At 46.3% G+C, this 17,098-nt stretch overlaps 1 protein-coding gene across 1 annotated transcript in view; it reads right to left on the bottom strand.

Annotated features, from left to right (window-relative positions):
• Window positions 1–17,098, bottom strand: part of LMX1A (LIM homeobox transcription factor 1 alpha) — a 143,389-nt gene that overhangs the window by 23,471 nt on the left and 102,820 nt on the right. The window contains exon 4 of the mRNA XM_048861952.2: window positions 5,256–5,488. Coding sequence (XP_048717909.2) covers window positions 5,256–5,488 — 233 coding nt within the window. The remainder of the gene's footprint in view (window positions 1–5,255; window positions 5,489–17,098) is intronic.

Here is a 17,098-nt window from a genome sequence, read left to right as displayed (position 1 = left end):
CAGTGTGACCTAGTGAACAGAGCACTAAACTAGGATTTAGGAGAGCTGGGTTTTATTCCCAGCTCTGTGACTGGCCTGCTGAGTAACCTCGGACCAGTCACATCGCCGCTCTGTGCCTCGGTTTCCCCACTTGTGATATGATACTGATCCCTTTTGCAACACACCTTGAGATCTGCTACAGAAGAGCTAGCTGTTATTACAGCAACAAAGATTTGCTACAAATGACTGCCGGCCATTCCTTTCACAGGGCTTCGGCCTCCAGGTGTTTAGCACGTTATCATCTGACAACATGTTTCAAAAAGGAAGCAAACAGTATTTTGGAAAATCAGATGCAATTGCAAGACACAGGCAAATGGCATGTGACTGTAAGCCCCTGCATGCACTTAGACGGTATCTTTAGGGACTGCACCCTGTCTTTAGGGACACCAATGCGTCCAATGAAGTGAGCTGTAGCTCACGAAAGCTTATGCTCTGATAAATTTGTTAGTCTCTAAGGTGCCACAAGTACTCCTTTTCTTCTAACTGAAATATTTCTGCTTAAAGTTCATTTTATTTTTCTAGTCTTTGCTGCAGGACTGTTCTTATTTAGGGTTTGGGGTTTTTTTTTAATAAAGGAAATGTTAAACGTTAATGTTATATGTAATGTTATGAGATGTTATATGTAAAATAATGAAAGAGGCCGATCCAAGGCTCTCACACCCTAACACATCATTAATAGCACAATCAAATTCCAGCAGCATTGAAGTCACCATTTCAATGGGAACTCAGCCAGCCATGCACCTACCAAAACTCCTTCCCAGCCCTTCGTCATTTGGGGAATCACATTCTCAGCCCTCTCCAGACATCCTATCAAACAGCTCCTTTGGCCGTATGCCCGCAAAGTCACCAAATCCGAGGTATGTCAGGCCCAGTTTTGGAGTCAGGCTATTTACCACAATTCAGAGCCTAGGGAATAGGCAGGGAATTTGGGAGACCTGGATTCTAGTCCCAGTTCTGCCCCTGAGTCACCAAATGGCCTTGAACAAGGTATGTCACAACTCTGTGCCTCAGTTTTCCCTCTCTGTAAAAATGGAAATAATGATAAAAGTACTAGCTTTTCGAATCCCCAGATCTCAAAGCACTTTACAAAGGAGGTTTCAGAGTAGCAGCTGTGTTAGTGTGTATCCACAAAAAGAAAAGGAGTATTGTGGCACCTTAGAGACTAATAGTCTCTAAGGTGCCACAATACTCCTTTTCTTTTTACGAAGGAGGTTATTATCCTTAGACCCCATTTTACAGATGCGGGAAACTAAGGCACAGAAAGGGGAAGTGACTTACCCAAAGTGACCCAGCAGGACAGTGGCAGAGCTGGGACTAGAACCCAGGTCTCCCAATCCAGTGGTCTATCCACTAGGTCACACTGCCTAATAATAAAACTTTTAGATTGGAAGCTCTTTGTGGCAGAGACTGGCATTTGGACCTGGGCAAAAATTTTCAAACTAAACTACCCCCCCCCCAACAAAATATATAGTCAGTTTGATCAAAACATTTCACAAGTTCATGCAGAACTGCTAACTGTGGTATGCAACCTATCACTTAAATCAGACTCTGTGCCAATGACTGGCATGATAGCTAATGTGACAGCAATTTTTAAAAATGGCCCCAGAAGTGATCCTGGCAAATATAGGCCAGTCAGCCTAACTTCAGTGCCAAGTACACGGTTGAAAGGATAGTAAAGAACAGAGTACAAGACACAAAAATAAACAGGATTTGTTGGGAAAGAGTCAACATGGCTTTTGTAAAGGGAAATCATGCCTCACCAATCTATTAGAATTTTTTGAGGGGGTCAAACAAATATGCAGACAAGGGGTATCCAGTACATATAGTATACTTGGACTTTCAGAAAACCTTTCACAAGATTGCTCACCAAAGACACTTATGCAAAGTAAGCAGTTATGGGGTAAGAGGGAATCATGAATCAGTGGTTAAAAGAGAGGAAACAAAAGGGTAGGAATAAATGGTCAGTTTTCAGAATGGAGACCGGTAAATAGTGGTGTCCCCAGGGATCTGTACTGGGACCAGTACTGTTCAACATATTCATAAATGATCTGGAAAAAGGAGGAAACAGTGAGGTGGCAAAATTTGCAGACGATACAAAATTACTCCAGGTAGTCATGTCCAAAGCTGACTGTGCAGAGTTACAAAGGGATCTCACAAAACTGGGTGACTGGGAAACAAACTGGCAGATGAAAATCAATGTTAATAAATGCAAAGTAATGCACATTGGAAAACATAATCCCAGCTACACATACAAAATGATGGGATCTAAATTCGCTGTTATCACTCAAGACAGATTTTAGAGTCACTTGTGGGTAGTTCTCTAAAAATAATATCTGCTCAATGTGCAGCAGAAGTCAAAAAATTAACAGAATATTAAGAACCATTAGGAAAGAAGTAGATTACAAAACAGAAAATATCGTTATGCCACTATATAAAGGCATGGTACACCCACACCTTGAATACTGTCTGCAGTTCTGGTCACCCCATTAGAATTGAAAAAGATACAGAGAAGTGCAACAAAAATTATTAAGGGTATGGAACAGCTTCCATATGAGGAGAGATTAAAAAGACTAGGACTTTTCAGCTTGGAAAAGAGACAACTAAGGGGGGATAAAATAGCAGTCTATAAAATCATGAATGGTGTGGAAAAGTGAATAAGGAAATGTTATTTCCTCCTTCACATAACAAGAACCAGGGGTCACCCAATGAAATTAATAGGCAGCAGGTTTAAAATAAACATAAGAAAGTACTTCTTCACACAACAATATTGGCGTTAGTGAGGTTCTGTGGCCTGCAATGTGCAAGAGGTCAGACTAGATGATCATGATGGTCCCTTCTGACCTAAAGTCTATGAGAACACACAGTCAACCTGTGGAACTCATTGCCAGGGGATGTTGTGAAGGCCAAAACTAGAACTGGGTTAAAAAAATTAGGTAAGTTCCTGGAGGATACAGTCATCAATGGTTATTAGCCAAGATGATCAGGGATGCAACCCCATGTTCTGGGTGTCCTAAGCCTCTGACTGCCAGAAGTTGGGACTGGATGACAGGGGTGGATCTCTCAATAATTGCCCTGTTCTGTTGATTCCCTCAGAAGCGTCTGGCATTGGCCACTGCTGGAAGACAGGATACTCGGCTAGATAGACCATTGGTCTGACCCAATATGCTGTTCTTACGTTCATGGAAAACAAATTGCTTTGGCTGAAACAAGTAAGAGAACTCCAAAAAAGTCAAAATGTTTTGTTTCAACATTTTCAAGACAAAATGTTTTGATTTTTCTATCCAAAACGACTTTTCATTTTGAATTTACTTCCATTTTATTTCATAAAAAAAGGGTAAAACCCTCAGAAACTAAACAAAACATTTTGGTTAGGGTTGACTGAAACATTTAGTTGGACCTGAAATGATTTTTTTAAAAAAAAACTCTCTTTTCACTGAAAAGTTCAAAAAAAAATTTCATTTCAGGTCAACCCGAAACTGATTTTTTTAAATTTAATTTTCAGATCCGCCACTGAACCAAAAGATCAGTTTGTTGCACAGCTCTATGAGCATTTGCACTATATATTTGTACAGCGCTCAGTGTAATAAGGCCCAGATTCAGCTGAAGTTCTTAAGCTCTTTGTAAGCTTGAAAGCTTGTCTCTTTCACCAACAGAACTTGGTTCAGTAACAAGATATTCGCTCCCCCACCTTGTCTGTACAATAATACATACTCATTATAATAACTCACTTTTGTAAAGAGATCTACCAAGGTAAGCTGCTAAGCATTATTGTCACTACATAGGGAAGGCATTTCTCCATCATTTCAATATTCCAAGTCCCACAAACCCTCTGCATGTCCATAATTCTGCATAACCTTTGTAAAATACAGTCAGAGCTGGCGGGATGGTTTAAAATCCTATCAATGAACAGTCCAGCAAGGGAAGGAGTGTGACCTGCTTTCATGACAGAGCAGAAAGGAGTCTGAGGCTGCATCATGGATTACTGCAGGGGTCTCCATGGAGCAACTCTTCCTCCACCTTGCAGGTGGCAGAATAGGTAGGTAGGGGCAGGGAATGGGCAGACCCACAGTCGAACCATTGTCCACCCCGCCGACACACTGGCTGGAGTAAAAATCTGCAGCAGATCACTTCCCCCCGGAGCAAGAGGGAAACCAGACTCATAATTCCTTCCCAGGTCTGTTCCTGGGACAGTGCAGCTATGTGCCATCTCTGCCTCAGGCAGATTGGGAAGTGACAATCCAGCCCTGGATCTCGATTGTATCAAACATAAACTACTTGTCTGCACTTTCAAGACCATCCATGGGCTTTCTCCACCCTCCATCTCATCCAGTAGTGAAAGGTCAACTCCCACCTCCGACTGGCTCATGACGCCAGCCTCCATCACCCACTTCTTGTATTTTCAAACCCGCACCTTGGGGCTTTCTCCCCTGCTGCTCCTCGTGCTTGGAGAAGCGCCCTGCGAACAGCCAGAAAACTAATACATTATCTTCCTTCGGATCCCTCCTTAAAACTCCTCTCTGCCATGAGGCCTTCAGAAATCTTAACAACAGCGGTTTGACTGTGGGTATGCAGAGCCCATGGCCAATCATTTGGACCAGAGTGATCTCACTTCCTGCTGCTCCCACCTCTGTCGGTCTCCATTGGTTGTCTCTTGGCTTATGCTCAGTTTGTAAGCCCTTTGGGGCAGAGATTGTTGTTTGGTTTGGTGTTTGTACAGCACCTAGCGCAACGGGATCCTGGCCCACAACTGGGGCTTCCATGCTAATCTCTGTCTCTCTGTCTCCCTCTAGTGGCTAAACCACACCTAGAGATTTAAAAGCCTGCTGCTCCCTACAAGCTAATGTTATTGGACTCAAGACATAGACGCTGGAGCTTTTAGAGGCAGAGGTATGGGTTCAATCATCACACAGGAGCCAAGAAGGGGTCTCATTATATGACTCGAGTGGGAAAAGGAGCCACCCTGTTATCGTGGGTTACATACCCACCCCTACAGCTTGGATGGTTCTCAGTTTGCATTTATATGTCCCAGCTGTGGTCCATCTCACATAAGCTCTCTGGGGCTGGGGCCGTCTTTTTGTTCTGGGCCACGACTGGGGTTCCTACGCGCTAAGGTCATACAAATCCATAAGAATAGTCAGGCATGTTTCTGCGGGGGCCTGGACTCACTCCCCACAGCACAGGCCACAAGCTCCTCTCTGCTCCGGGTTCCCCCTTACCGGAATCCGACAAAGCCGGGCTCACCAGGCTGAGCAGCTCCCGCTCCTTCTCGTAGTCACTCTTACACAGCAGCTGGCCTTCCTTCAGCACGAACTCGTCACCCTTCTGCAGCCGCCTCTCGCAGACGCAGCAGCAGAAGCAGCTCAGGTGGTAGACGCTCTTCTGGGCCCTCATGACAAACTCACTGGGTGCAATGCCTTCAAAGCAGCCAGCGCACTTCACGGCAAACAGCCTGGCAGGAGAGAGAGAAGGGACATGTTCTAGCAGGGCTGCCAGCTTGGGGGTACCGTGACCCCTTCTGCTGGTTGCCACCTTTCCCCTGATGGGAGGGACATGTCAAATCTACATTAAACAGCCCTATCCTCATCTTTAATATGGAGCAGTAGCTTATTGAGCTTGCAGTGCACTGCAAATCCCAGTGTCCAACGCTCCACCTTCCCTCTGTGGTGTATTGAGGACTATATTGGAATTGCAAGCTATCACTTTAAGAGTTGGGGTGTTTCCTGGTCCTGCTTGCAGCCTAGATGACTCTTTGGTGAAGCATGAGATCCAGGGCTCAGAGAGGCAGAGTCAGGCTGGAAGGAGCCAACCTAGAACATGGCAGGGTGAGTTGTGTCCCTGTTTTAGGGAGCAGCCTGCTTTGTCTCTCTCTGGTTTTGGATTCTCGTGTGTTATTGTTCTGACCACTGAGAAATAAAGTAGTGTTATGCTGCAATCTTCCAGCAAGATTATTTGATGTTTCTAATCTAACTTTTCTGCGGGTGCGCCATGAACACAACACCCTCAGTTCAAGGTGGAGCACTGCATGATGGAACCTGTAGTTTCCACAGACCCATCACTCCATTTTATGGTGCTTACTTCTGATAAATAAGAAAACAGTGGAGTCAAGAATTATGTAAATGAAGTAGTTCATAACTTTCAATTTCCTAAAGTGTTTGGGAAAAAAAGTACATACCATAATTAAACTACAATACATTTCTAATCTCTGTGGGTAATAGAGTGTAGCAAAGTCTGTCTTACTAATTATCAGAAGTGTTTGGTTTATTTATACTCAAGATATTAACAAGAATAAAGTCAGAGTTAAGGTTGGTAGTGGACTGCAGTTCATTAATTAGTAAAAGAAATACTAAGATACACAAAATAAAAGCTAGAAGTACTGAAAAATATTTCTGGATACTGAAATGAAATTATCTGAAATTTCCTTAACTACGTATTTCCCAAATATTAAGGCACGAGGGTTTTGTTTATTTAATTGATAAAAGCTAAATGGAAACAGACTTTTTTATCCTGTGAGCTAAAGGTAGAGGCAACTCCCAGCCACATCATAAGCATCTATGCCTTGTATTAGGTCAAAAGGTACCCTATGTCTACCCACAAGGAAAGCAGAGCTCTGCATAGCTCAAAAGATTGTCTATTCCACCTACAGAAGTTGGTCCAATAAAATCTCTCTCCCATCTTGTCTCTCTCATATCATGGGACTAACATAGCTACAACACTGCAAACAACAGTTTAAAAGCCATTTTCGTTTGGCAAGTTTAAAAACTGAATTATTTTTCATTTGTTTTGGAAAATGTTCAAGTTTTTGTCACAAAAATTTTTGTTTCAGAGTTGGGTTTTTTTAATATCCTATCTCACACTTTTTAATTTTTTTTCTACTGAATGTACTAAACTGTCATCAATATTTCTCTTTTTCCCTCTTTTTTCATGTCATTTCTACTTTTGCAGTTCTGACACTTACAAAAAATGGAACTTTTGCCAAAGTTACAGAGTGGAAAAGGAAAAAAGAAAAGAAAAACCTCAGACCTAGACCCTGATTCGTCAACTATTTCCTCACATGCTCGACTCTACTCCCTGAGCAGGTTCGTTAATTCCAATGGGGCCCTACCTGCTAGGAAAGTTAAGCACCTGCAGAAGTGTTTGCAGGATCAGAGCCTAAAATTTTAATTCCAGTTTCATCAAATAAAGAAAAAAAAATTTGAATCAAAGTGAAAATGTGTCACAAAAATTGTCAATTGATAAAAAAGACCATTTTTGACTAAACTTTTTATTTTGAAAAATTACATTTATCTCTAATAATAATTACGGCTACAATTTTGTCTTTGAATTCAGAACTTGTAACATATTGTGGGCTGTGTTGTCCTCTGGATTTGGACATAGATGTTTCAATACAGCACAGCCTGCAAGCTGACTTCAAAGGAGCTTTAATAAATGTACACCAGTTGCGGATCCTATGTTTTGCCCTTGTAGGATGATGCATTTGAGGCTACAACAGGTTGTTTTACCCATCTTTAATGACCATGATCCTGTAATGTAGCATGAAATATACTCCATATTCATTTTTGCCTAGTGGATAGCACAATAGACTGGAACTCAGAAGACCTGACCCTGCTACTGGCCTGCTGGGTGACCTTGAACAAGTCATGTCCCTGCTCTGTACCTCAGTTTTCCAGTCTCTACAATGGGGCTAATGAACTGTCCTCTTAAGTAAAGTGCTTTGAAATCTACAGATGAAAAAGTGCTAGGGGTTATTACGTAATAGGTGTTAGTCATAAGAGCAAGAGATTATTAACTAACTGTAATGGAATTTTTCCCCTTTGAAGAGAGGGAATAAGTCTTGTTAGCACTAGTAGGGAATATCACCTGTTCAACAGGGACACTTGGCTCTCCCTGTTGGAGACTCACACTGAGAAGAATAGGTTCCATCTTCTATTAACATTATTGGGGTGAGCTCCTCATGGGTATGGGGGGGGTGAAACCTCTATTAATATGAACAGTGCGTACGTCCCTTTGTGGTGGATGTGTATCCCTGGTTAATATTACTGGAGTCCATTCCCCCATTCATAAAGCCATTAACATTACAAGTGACTATTCCCCCTCATTAACATGGGATGTGCACTACTGTCCATCATTCAGTGTAGGAACCACAGAAATCGCCTTTTGTCTCCAGTGTGCCCTCTTTGCTGATTCACATCTCCGAGAGAAGGGCTGTGATCAGGCTATTTCCATTAATGCCATACATTACAAGGCTGCTTTGGTTTATTGGCATCAATTCTTCCAGTGCACCCTGTAAACATAACAGCAATGGCAGCTGCCACCAATTAGCGCCAACGCCCATCCTAATGGAATAACTGTCATTACCGCAGGAGGACAGCTCTGCAGGGGGACGAGGTGACTCAAGGGAGTGGGAAACAAAGTCTCTCATATAATCTGTCTCTTGATCTAATTTACAAAACACCTAAGTGCTGAGCGAGGTTAAAATGCAGAGAACGACCCAGCGCGCAGTCTGTGCGTTTGTCCAACCTACTCCAGGTGTAATCAAGGGCCCTGATTTTGCACATGATGTTATTTCTTTATCCTGATTTCAGTTCAATCATAGGCTGTTATTTTGCATGTGATGCCAGGTCTTCTTCCTCCCTTGCTCTTTGGGGAATGCTATTCTGGAGACGTGTCTTACCGAAATGACCTGAAAATATCATGGGTAGGACTCTTCTCAGCTGCCTTTGAAAAGGCATTGACTCTGGTTCCTGCTCTCTTGAATCTCTACTTGCTACACACCCAACGACCATGGCTACCACAAAAGGTGGGTCTTTGAAATCCCAGTGGCCTAGCCCCTCTGATGTTTCCAAAATCGGCAGCAGAACTTACTAGATCTTGTGGTGCACAGACAGCCCATGCTGGATGCGGCATGCTGGGATGTGAAGTGTTCTCTTTGGCTCATTCCACTGATCAGCATGCGCTGCTCCTTTCTGAATGTCTCGTCTAGACAGAGGAGTGAGAGCTGCAAGAGCCCAGCCATGTATGAATTACAGCGGCTGGGTCTCCATTTGAGGGGTGGAGACGTTAGCATTGACCCAACTGCTCCCAGCCAAGTTGGTGGTGAAGAGTCCACTGACATCAATGGGAGCAGAGTTAGGTCAATGCTGAGTGCTTTTGAAAATCCCTGGTTGGCCAAAGGTGAGAGAAGGTACTTTAGTGCCTGCTGCTGATTGATGCACCAGGGTTAGTGGTGAATCCAGCGTGACCCTGAGGCTGCGTACTCAGAATGCACAGTCGCCAGAGATGTGATAGCTTTGGCCAACACCTCCAACTATTTACCTCTCCCAATTAGCAGTACTTCAGACCTCCCAGGATTCTGATTAAGCCAGGTGTTCTCCATCTTGCCTTGAACCTCCCTGAAGCCCTGGGTGATTTGAGGATACACTGGAGGGAAAGGATACTTAGCATACTGTTGACAGCCTGTGTTGTCTCACTCTATCACTAAGGTTTGTACTAAGGCATGTAAGAGGAGAGTGATAAGACCAAGCCTTGTGAAACTCTAGATGGCAGAGATTTTGGGGAGCAGGGGGTGCCCACCCACCCAATCTTCATCAGTGTCAGAGGTGGCTGATGGGCAGAAGTCAGACAAAGATGCGGATACTGCTTAACCCATCTCCTTGAGGATGAAGTCCAGCAGTGCAAACAACAATGGCCTGAAGACGACTTTGAAGGATCCAGGTTGTCTTGCCTCATAGATTCCAAGGCCAGAAGGGACCACTGTGATTGTGTAGTCTGACCTCCTGCATAACACAGGCCAGAGAACTTCCCTGAAATAACTCCTCCTTGAAGTACAGCAGGTCTTCTAGAAAAAAATCCAAACATTTCTGTCAGCAGAAGAACCAGGCATTCCAGGGTGGATTTGATCACCCCTGGAGGCAAGGGCCAGGTACCAAATGGTACCACAGAATTCACTCAGAGCTCCAGCAGCTGAAGCACTGGGCCTGATTCTGATGAAGTATCTGGTTTGTGAGTCTCCTTCTGCACAGGTTCATTGATCACAGGGCCAGGAAGGCTGCAATGGGTTCACTCGATATGGTTAGAAAAGGGAAAGGAAAGTTGCTCAGAGCAGGCAGTGGCTGGACTTGTGATAGAGAGGACACAGGCTGGAATTTGGAGGATGTTGTGGTAGAGCAGAGGACCATGAGTAATTGGCCAGAGACATTGCCTGAGGTTTTATAAATTCCTTATGTTGCCATTGGCTGGATTCTGAGGAGAATGTGTCCTCTGGCTTCCTGCCTTTGCATTTCAACTTCCTCCATTTGTCCAAGAACCATGGTAACTTGTGTGGGTGGTGCCGTGGTAGGGGATACTTTCAGGACTAGGCTGTTGGTTGGTGCTCACACCTAGTAGGCCACCTTTCACCTGTAGATCACTGGTTCAAAGCCAGCCAAGTTCAGACCATTTGATGATCTTCAAGGGGCCTATACAAATGCTGGTCAGAGTCCAGTTACAGATCACACCACAACTGTAGTCACCGATGTTAATCTCGGCAGAGAGGTCGTGGAGACAGCACGCTTTGCATCTGGGTAGGTTGTTCCAGCAGTGCACGGTTTAGGCATATGCCCATTTGGCGTTTAGTCTCTTGGGCTTTCAATCTGGCATTTCCCTGCACACTGAAAAGTATTTAAAAGAACTGTAGAAAACAGAAGGAGATGGGTTGTTCTTGGGAGTGTGGTTTGGAGTGTCATTCAGATGCTTCCCAAACTGCGGTGTCAGCACATTGGTACCACTTGTGTGTGTGGGATGAGACCAGTATCTATGGTCTGCACTTACCTCTTGGTTTTGTTCATGAAACACAGGCACCGTAAGCTAATGTGTTCATCTTCACAGCACCCTACCAGTATTTTACAAGTTCCCTGTGAGGCTCCGGGGGTCTGGAACCCAGCTCTCTGGCTCCTGGATGCACCGCCACCCAAAAAGGTCTGTTTGAGTGGGGAACAGCTGCCTGTTAACTCTATGGGTTCAGGTATCACTGGATGTTCTACCAAAGAGGCCCTGACTGGCAGTGCCTACCGCATTCCCTGATTGGCCCAGGCATGCTATGTAAGGCCTAGGGAAGACAGCTGCAGGCTGGCTGTGAAACTAGGTAGACCCCAGCCTTGCTGCTGCAACAGACCCTACTGCACACTCCTAGTCCTGCTCCTGGTACCAAGTCGTGGTTCTTGGCCCCTGTTCCACTCCTGATTTCTCATCCTGCCTCTGTTCCACTCACATACCTCAGCTGACCTACTTGGCTCCAACCCAGTGCAGCTCATTGACCTCAAACCTGACTTTGCCCTACAGCGTGACACTAGTACGGACTGCTGCTTCTGGCCTGGACCCCCTGGACTGAACTCAGAACCTAGTTACTGAACCCCCTCTGGCCTCCGTCCGCATCTCATAGCTGGGATCCTGACATTCATAGATATTGAGGACAAATGGGACCATTGTGATCCTCTAGTCTGACCTTCTGCATAAACACCTAGCGATTCCTGGAGTGGAGAGAATTATTCTTCGTTACTACATGACACTAATCAAGTCCAATCACTTGGGCTTGAACTTCAGCATGGTGTTTAGAAAGCCTCCAACCTGTATTGAAAGAGTTCAAGCAATGATGAATTTGCCACTTCCCTTGAATACTTCATATTTTCCTGGGTTTCTCATGAACAGCTTGGCAGACTTTACCAGACAACAACATTCCTCATCAGGTCCTCAGAGTAGGTATTTTTTAAAAAAATCTATTGAAAAAACCCACACACCACAGAGGAAATGAAATGCCTCTGTCTTGAATCAGTCTCATTCAAGGAGAGGAGCAGATGTGTGCAAAGTGTTGACAGCAAAATGCAGAAACTACCAGAAAATAGATTAATTGGTTCCGAGGGCAGAAAGATCCACTGGGATTATTGGGATTTTCAGATTTCATTACCAACTTGAAAGCTTGGAGGCCAAAACAGTTGCTCAGGTACATCGGACCAGATCCTAAGATGGTGTAAGTCAGCCTAGGATCATTGAAATCAGTGCAGCTAGGCTGACTTACATCTGCTGAGGCTGTGCCCTGTCCATTTTTTGAGTGCTTCAGAGACTCTTTTGAAGAGAAAATGAGCACAACCTGGATCCGTTTTAGACCGCAAAGATGGCTCACATAGAGATACATAGAAATCCTTCCCTCCCCTCCCCCCCCATTTTAAAATCTCTAACTAGTCACTCTGCATCAAGCACAATTTGGGGTGTCTGTAAGAAATCACACCAAACAAAAGGAACCACAACAAAAGAAATTGTGCTAATTTGCACCTTTCTAGGCCATGGTCCTGGCAACTGGACCCATGTGGATGGACCCCAGCACCCACACAGCGTCTGTGCAGACCCAGTTACATGATAGGGATCCTAGAGATGAGATTATGGATCCCCAGGAGACAAAGCACCTGTAAAAAGAGGTGGGAGGGGTGGGTGTATATGCAGATACATATAACCTATGTGTTATATCCAGCTGAGAGAGCTCCCAAGCCATACATGTCCCACAAGGCCACAGACACCAGCTAGACTGAAGGCCAGACTTATCTGTTAAGAGCTGAGGTAAAAAGCTGCTCGAGGGCAGCCATTTGCACTACACAATGTGTTTTATTAGTCCAACAAAATCCAGGAGCTAGGCTGCCTACTCTTCTGAGCCATCTACTGGCGTATCATCCGCTAGCTATTGATGCAGACATACGCCTGAGGAACGGCCAAAGTGGGGAGACGTCTCAGCTGCCCCTCTCGGAGCAACAGAGCATCTCGGGGGGGAGGAGAGGTCTTGCAAAGACAGTCCCACGCCCTCACCTCTAGACTCTATCAATCCTAGGTTCAGACACAGCCCCCCATCACCAGAGCACCACACAGTCACGTATTTCACCTCACAACCCCCTGTGACATAGGGTAGTGCTGTTATTCCCACTTCACAGGGGGGAAACCAAGGCCCAGGCAAACCAATGGGCCCAGATTTCAGGACCTTTGAGGATCTGGGCCAGAGAGACAAGCAGACAGGTATTTAGGCACCTAGATATGTGCCTGGTGGTATTTTCAAAAGCACCTAAACAGATTGAAATCAGTGGGAGTCAGGCACTTGGGGAGTTATTCCACTAGGTGACGGCCTACATCTTTAGTTGCCCAAATGCCTCTGAAAATCTGTCCCTAAGTGCCTTGCTTTGGCACATAGAAAACCTGGGCTGAAGCCGGGAACTGAACCCAGGACTCCCAAGCAGCATCGTATCCACCTGCCTCTCCTTTCCTGAGTCTGCTATTAGTTCTCATGCGCTGAGCACGGACACTGGGCTCGCTGCTGCCAGCTGGCCCAAGCCAGCAACGCTCTCTAAATGAGCAACACTGAGGGTTCATTGTTCCCTTCTGCCTCCCTTTGCCCAGCCTGCTCCAGCCCCCACCCCACCCATATCAGCTGAATAAACTGTCAAGAGATTGGGACAAACACTGTTGGGGAGTCAACAAGCACTTCAGAGCCCGCAGCAGCTGGTGCCATCTGTGCCCATCTCATTAACCTCTTCTCTCAAAGAATCATGTTGACTCAGGCAAGGGGAGGGGAGTAAGCAACACATCAGCCCTGAACCTGTCTTCAGAGAAGGGAGGGGAAGATGATTAACCTCAGTCTCTCTCCATATGTAGGTAACACCAGGGACACCCCCCCTCCCCAAAATCCCCCAGTATCTGCCAAGCTACAAAGTACAGAACCAAACACGTGCGAGCCAGATGTGCGCACAGCTGACTGGGTGCCACAACTGACCCAGCGGCTGAACATGCCACCTGCCAGCTGTTTCTGCCAACGTGGGCGGGAGAGGGGGGAAACCCTTTAGAAAGTTCCCGATGTAATTAACATCTGGCCTGCGCTTCCCTTCCTGTTAGTGATCCCGCTGGATGGTAAGGAGAAAGCGTCTGAAGTCGGGAGCCTCCTGCATCTCTTACTTACACAGAACAAATGCTGCATCCTTCCTTCCCTCCTGCACCGGCACCCCCCTTGCCGTCCCTGCTTTGCTAAGGGGGTGGCTCCCAGTCACAACCCCATCCATGTAGTTTCTTGATCAGCCACAGAGGGCGCTGCAGAATGGTGCAAAATGCTTCCTTCCCATCTCACTCCGGGCCAGCGTATTGCTCCAGCTCTACCCCGGTGTCAATCTGATCTATTGATGGGAAACTGGAGCGGTGCAATGATGAAGCAGGCCCTCTGTCTCCTCAACCTGCCCAGCCCCGGGCAGAGAGAGGTGGCGAGAGAGGCCCCGGGCAGAGAGAGGCTGGGTGTGCTTCCTCTGCAGCCCATCCATCCCTGCTTGTGAGAGACTGGGAGCTGAACATGTTGTTTTTTTCCGAGTTCTCCACTCCGACCTCCCTGGGGAGACTGGAACTGGGACACAGGGTGTGTCTACACTGCAATCAGACACCTGCGGCTGGCCCAGGCCAGCTGACAGCCTCCAGGGTTTTGGGCTAAGGGGCTGTTTTACTGCAGTGTAGACAGTCAGGTTCGGTACTGAGCCTGAGCTGTACGACCCTGCGAGGTGGGAGGGTCCCAGAGCTGGAGCTGCAGGCCCGCCAGGACATCTACACTGCAATTGAAACAGCCCCTTAGCCTGAGCCCAAGCCAGCTGGCACAGGCCAGTTGTGGGTGTCTAACTCCAGTGTAAACATACCCTATGAGGAAAATGGCCTACACAACCCTTTCAATGCCGGCCAGCCGGAGAAGAGAGAAAAATGACATGCTTCGTCCGTGGCCCTCCGACACCTGCAGGCCAGAGAGAGGAGGACCAGCAGTGGAGCACAGAATCTCCAAATCCCTCCTTTCTCCTACGGCCACAAGAAGCAAAGAGACCAGGGTCAGGGACTAAGTGGACTGTAAAAAGAGAATCCAAGCTCAGAGAACAAATCCTGTGCTCTTCAGGTTACAATGCAGAGAGCTAACCCCCGGCCAGGGGGCGGAAAGTACCGGCAGTGCTTTAGGGTCTGGCCGATGCATCGCAGCACACAGGCTATCCTCAGAAACAATGGAAACCACATTTGATGGGCCATGCACCAAGCCCCTCAACAGGGGGTGCCCAGCAGTGGGGCTCTGCAGTGATTGGAGGTGGAGGAATAGACAGATGGGATCTGCCCTACCGGGTTCCTCCAAGCTGTAGTAGCTTCTGTCACCACTTTGCAGCGGGAGGGTTCAACCAGTTGATGCTCATCACTCTTGATCCAACAGACATGCCGTCCCCCTTCCTAGGCCCACCTACTGTGTGGTAGCGAGGCCCTGGTTTACCCCCTTGAAAGTACACACTGCAAAAGCCCCCAACCCCTAGACGTGCTCCAAATGATCTCAGTGCCTCCCCGAACATGAGGATTATCTAAGCTGTGATAGGAGAGCGAGGGAATTCACTCGATAAATGCTTGGTGAGCAATAGTCACCTTGCAAGTATGCTGATGATAGCACTCTTGTCAGAGAACGTGTGGGACAAATGCCTGCATAAATCAGCTCCCCCCCCCCCACAATTCTCAGACACTCCACGGTAAGCTATGGCTCCTCTGGGGGCTGTTAACATGCCATATCCAAGCTGTGGGAGGATATTGGACACTGATCCTTCACAGCTGAACTAAGTGTCGCAGGAAATAGCAGCACGTGTTGTCAGGTTCCTTCATTCCACCGCAGAATGCGGTTTGGGGTTGAGGGAATTGTCCGAATGTCTGACGAAGGCGTCAGACTGTGCACACAGGAGGGTGTAGCCCACCCGCTGCCAGATTCTGATCTCAGCAGTTTAAAGCTGGGAGTAGCTCCGTCGAGATTGGGTGAGTTCAAGCAGCATCGAACCAGAAGAGAATCAGGCCCTAGGGGCTGGAGTTTATTAGCCAAATGTAACTCCTTCAAATCCATCAGCATGGGGAGAATTGTAGCCTTGGTGCCCATTCAGCGTCTGGTCTCTCCCTCCTCCGCAACAGTGGAATGAAGAACAAGGAACAAGTGGCCAGAGATGCTCATTGTCTCATTTCCTTCGCTCAGTCACTGTGTGGCAGCCCACTGAAACACACAAGGCCTCAGGTTTCAGAAGCAGAGCTGTCTTTCCATGTGCTATCTCCACACGAGAACCATCTGTCGCTCGTTGCCAGCTATCTGTGTCACCTGCACCATCCGTTCAGAGCATCCCACGGCAATGTTGGGCTCTTGTCACTTCAGACACAGGAACTGTCATGCTCCTGTACTAGACCTGGCCTGGGCACAGAGCTTGCGTATACCCTCCAGCTATGTTCAGCCTAAGATCCTTTAATGCTCTGCCAGGTATGGCTGAGGTTCATTTAAATAAGGTATTTGTACACACACACACAGTGGCTGAACAGTATAATAGGGTTTAGCATTCCATTCCATCTCCCTCTTTAATTTTGACATTCCTACGATTTACAATATTTACACTATCCTCTGTCTTTGAAGTTCAGTTTGTATTTGTCTGTTAAAAGTCTCTGAATTGTACTGGTTTCCTAATTATGCAGACTGAACATGTAACAACTTGGTCATCTGACTGGCCATTAGTTGCAACAACTGGCTATGGTTGGTCCAGAATCCCTGAGTTATCGTCTTCTTTTTCTGCATCGGCTACCTGTAAAGTTTGCTCTTTTGATTGTTCTCTCTGTGGAACAAACTGTAGATGTCAGTGGTTTCTGTTGAACTCTTTACTCTCATTCTCAAATGACATATGATCTGGGCGCTGAATTCCTTTTCTTTTTGACAGCTGGAGTTGTCCATCCTTTTTCTCCATCCAGTTTGAGATGAACACAATCACTGGGTTTTAGACCTAGCAGTTCTCTGTGTGATGTCCATTGTAAACACGTTCAGAAACTCTTTTAGCCTTTTTATTTGATTTGGCTCCTCTCTTCACTTTGGAGACAGAATTACCATTCCAACTTTGGAAAAGAGTCTGAGTTGTCTTCCCATGAGGAGTTGTGCTGGACTATATCCAGGAGCTCCTATTCGTGTTGATCTGTAACTCAGAAGAGCAAGGAATCGATCTTCATGCTGTAGGATTTTCTTGGCTGTCTTAAC

This window comes from Caretta caretta, chromosome 8 (genome assembly GCF_965140235.1).
Source record: "Caretta caretta isolate rCarCar2 chromosome 8, rCarCar1.hap1, whole genome shotgun sequence".
Taxonomy (NCBI): Eukaryota; Metazoa; Chordata; order Testudines; family Cheloniidae; genus Caretta; species Caretta caretta.
This window is presented reverse-complemented; position numbering and strand designations above follow the sequence as displayed.